At 46.5% G+C, this 2147-nt stretch overlaps 1 protein-coding gene across 1 annotated transcript; it reads right to left on the bottom strand.

The window, feature by feature from the left end:
• Positions 1–234: 234 nt before the first annotated feature.
• On the bottom strand, positions 235–1176 carry LOC119537332 (putative olfactory receptor 10D3). The gene has a single exon (XM_037839832.1). It carries the CDS (start codon positions 1174–1176, stop codon positions 235–237), a length of 942 nt encoding a protein of 313 aa, XP_037695760.1.
• Positions 1177–2147: the final 971 nt, after the last annotated feature.

Below are 2147 nucleotides of genomic sequence, written 5' to 3'. Positions count from 1 at the left end.
AGAGACAAAATAATGACCACCATGTTATAATTCTTGAAGCATGGGGTGGGGAGGGAGAACCTATGTAATATGAAAATGAAATACACAAAAAGATAAAGCATTGTGGTAACAGTGGTCCATGCCATTCAGAATGCATTGAAACATCAAAGTCATTGTTACATCTGAGAATTACAAAATGAAATTTCAAATGTTGGGGCAGAGTGAAATCTAGGTAATCCACTCAGCCATCCATTCTTATGCACTCTCAGGAATGTGTCCTGTCCTGCCCAATAATATTTTCAAGGCTAATTTCACTTCCTTATTCCTCAAGGTGTAGATCAGAGGGTTCAGCATTGGTTCCACCAGATTCATCACAATTTGAACCACTGTCCCCAGCATGGGGTTGGGTGTGGGCTGCAGGTAGACAGTGATAATGGGCCCATAGGCACAGAGGATGGCAATGAGGTGGGCACTGCAGGTGGAGAAGGCATGGCGACGGCCCTCAGTTGAACGAATACTCAAGATGGAGACTGTGATTCGAGTGTAGGATGTGAGGATTAGGACAAAGCACACAAGAGATACTAAGCCAACGTTGGTGAAGCTCATTCTCTGGGCTAGGGATATATCAGCACAGGCCAAGGGCAAGAGTGCTGGGATGTCACAGAAGAAGTGATCCACTTCGTTGGGACCACAGTATGGCAAGGTGAAAGTGAGGAAAGTCAAGATACTGGAATGAATACATCCTAACAGCCAGGTACCCACAGCCAGGCCCACACAGATTCTAGAATTCATGATGACTGAGTACCGCAGAGGATAACAAATGGCAGTGAAGCGGTCATAGGCCATCACGGTAAACAGGAAGCACTCAGTGCTCCCAAGGAAATGGAAGAAAAAGAGCTGGGAGACACAGTCCTTGTAGGAGATGAGTCGGCTCTGTCCTATAAGGTAGAGCAGCATTTTGGGACAGGTCACAGAGGAAAAGCCCATGTCAAACACAGACACGTTCCCCAGGAAGAAATACATGGGAGTGTGAAGGCGTGAGGAAAAAATAACAGCCACAAGGATTAACAAATTTCCCAGCAGGGTGCAAGCATAGAAGGGCAGAAACAGGACAAAGAGTATAGACTCCAGGCCTTCTGTGTGCGGGATTCCCAACAGGATGAACTCGGTCACCACCGAGCAGTTCTTCATCTCCATGAGAGCCAGATCTGGGGAAGGAAGAGGAAGCAGAGATGCTCTGGCTTGTTGTCAATAGAGCAAACATACTGAAGAAATGAAATTTGTGATTTAAATGACAGTGTTTTGTTTACAGATTTGGAAAGATAGCTCTGATCCAAATTGCAAAGCACTGTAATTGGACTATAGCTGTCATGGCCAGCCTACAATTTCTGTACCAAGTATTTTCATTGCACATGTTTCAAATGCCACATGTTCTTTATTAAGACAATACTTTCAGAGTATGCTAGAGTAAGGATTTTCAAAGGTAAGAACAGGGTTCCCTCAGAATCAGATGGAGGCTCTTTCATATCTCTGGAACTATGAAATTGCAACTAGAGAATCATTTGTGAACCACTACTACTAACCACATTAGAGCTTTTTTTTCCCTGGGCTATCACTTGGGCGTTTGGTGGGGTGTGCACATAGAGTGTGCCTTACAGATCACCATGGCAGGTGAGCCCTCTCTCTTCAAACCTCCCTGTCTAGTGACTCCCTGATCCGTTGGATCAGTCGAAGTCCACCCAGTCACCTCGCAGGTGCGTGGGAACCACTGATTCAGCCCACAATGCTCTCATTCTGGACAGGAGATCAGGGCCCATGGTAGACCCTCAGCCAGAGTCTGGGACCTCCCAGTCCAAAGCAGTGAAGTCCAGGGATGTGGCCAGATGAGGTGTGTGCCCAAGGCTTCGGAGGGGTCTCTCTGATCCTGTGGCCTGCCGGTGCACAAGGAAAGAGTGCTGGAGCTGGGAGAGGTGCTGGCAAGCCAGGAGCTAGTGCCAGGGCTGGGGGCTTTTGGGGAAGGCACTGCCCTGCCAAACGGCTGCACCGAAGGTGTTCATTTATATTTGTAGTCCTTTTGCTTTTTTAAAAAAATGCAGTCATACAAAGCATAGAATCAGTTGTTCACCGTACCATTATATAGTTGTGCATTCATCACCAAAATTAATTTT

This window comes from Choloepus didactylus, chromosome 6 (assembly GCF_015220235.1).
Source record: "Choloepus didactylus isolate mChoDid1 chromosome 6, mChoDid1.pri, whole genome shotgun sequence".
Classification (NCBI taxonomy): domain Eukaryota; kingdom Metazoa; phylum Chordata; class Mammalia; order Pilosa; family Megalonychidae; genus Choloepus; species Choloepus didactylus.
This window is presented reverse-complemented; position numbering and strand designations above follow the sequence as displayed.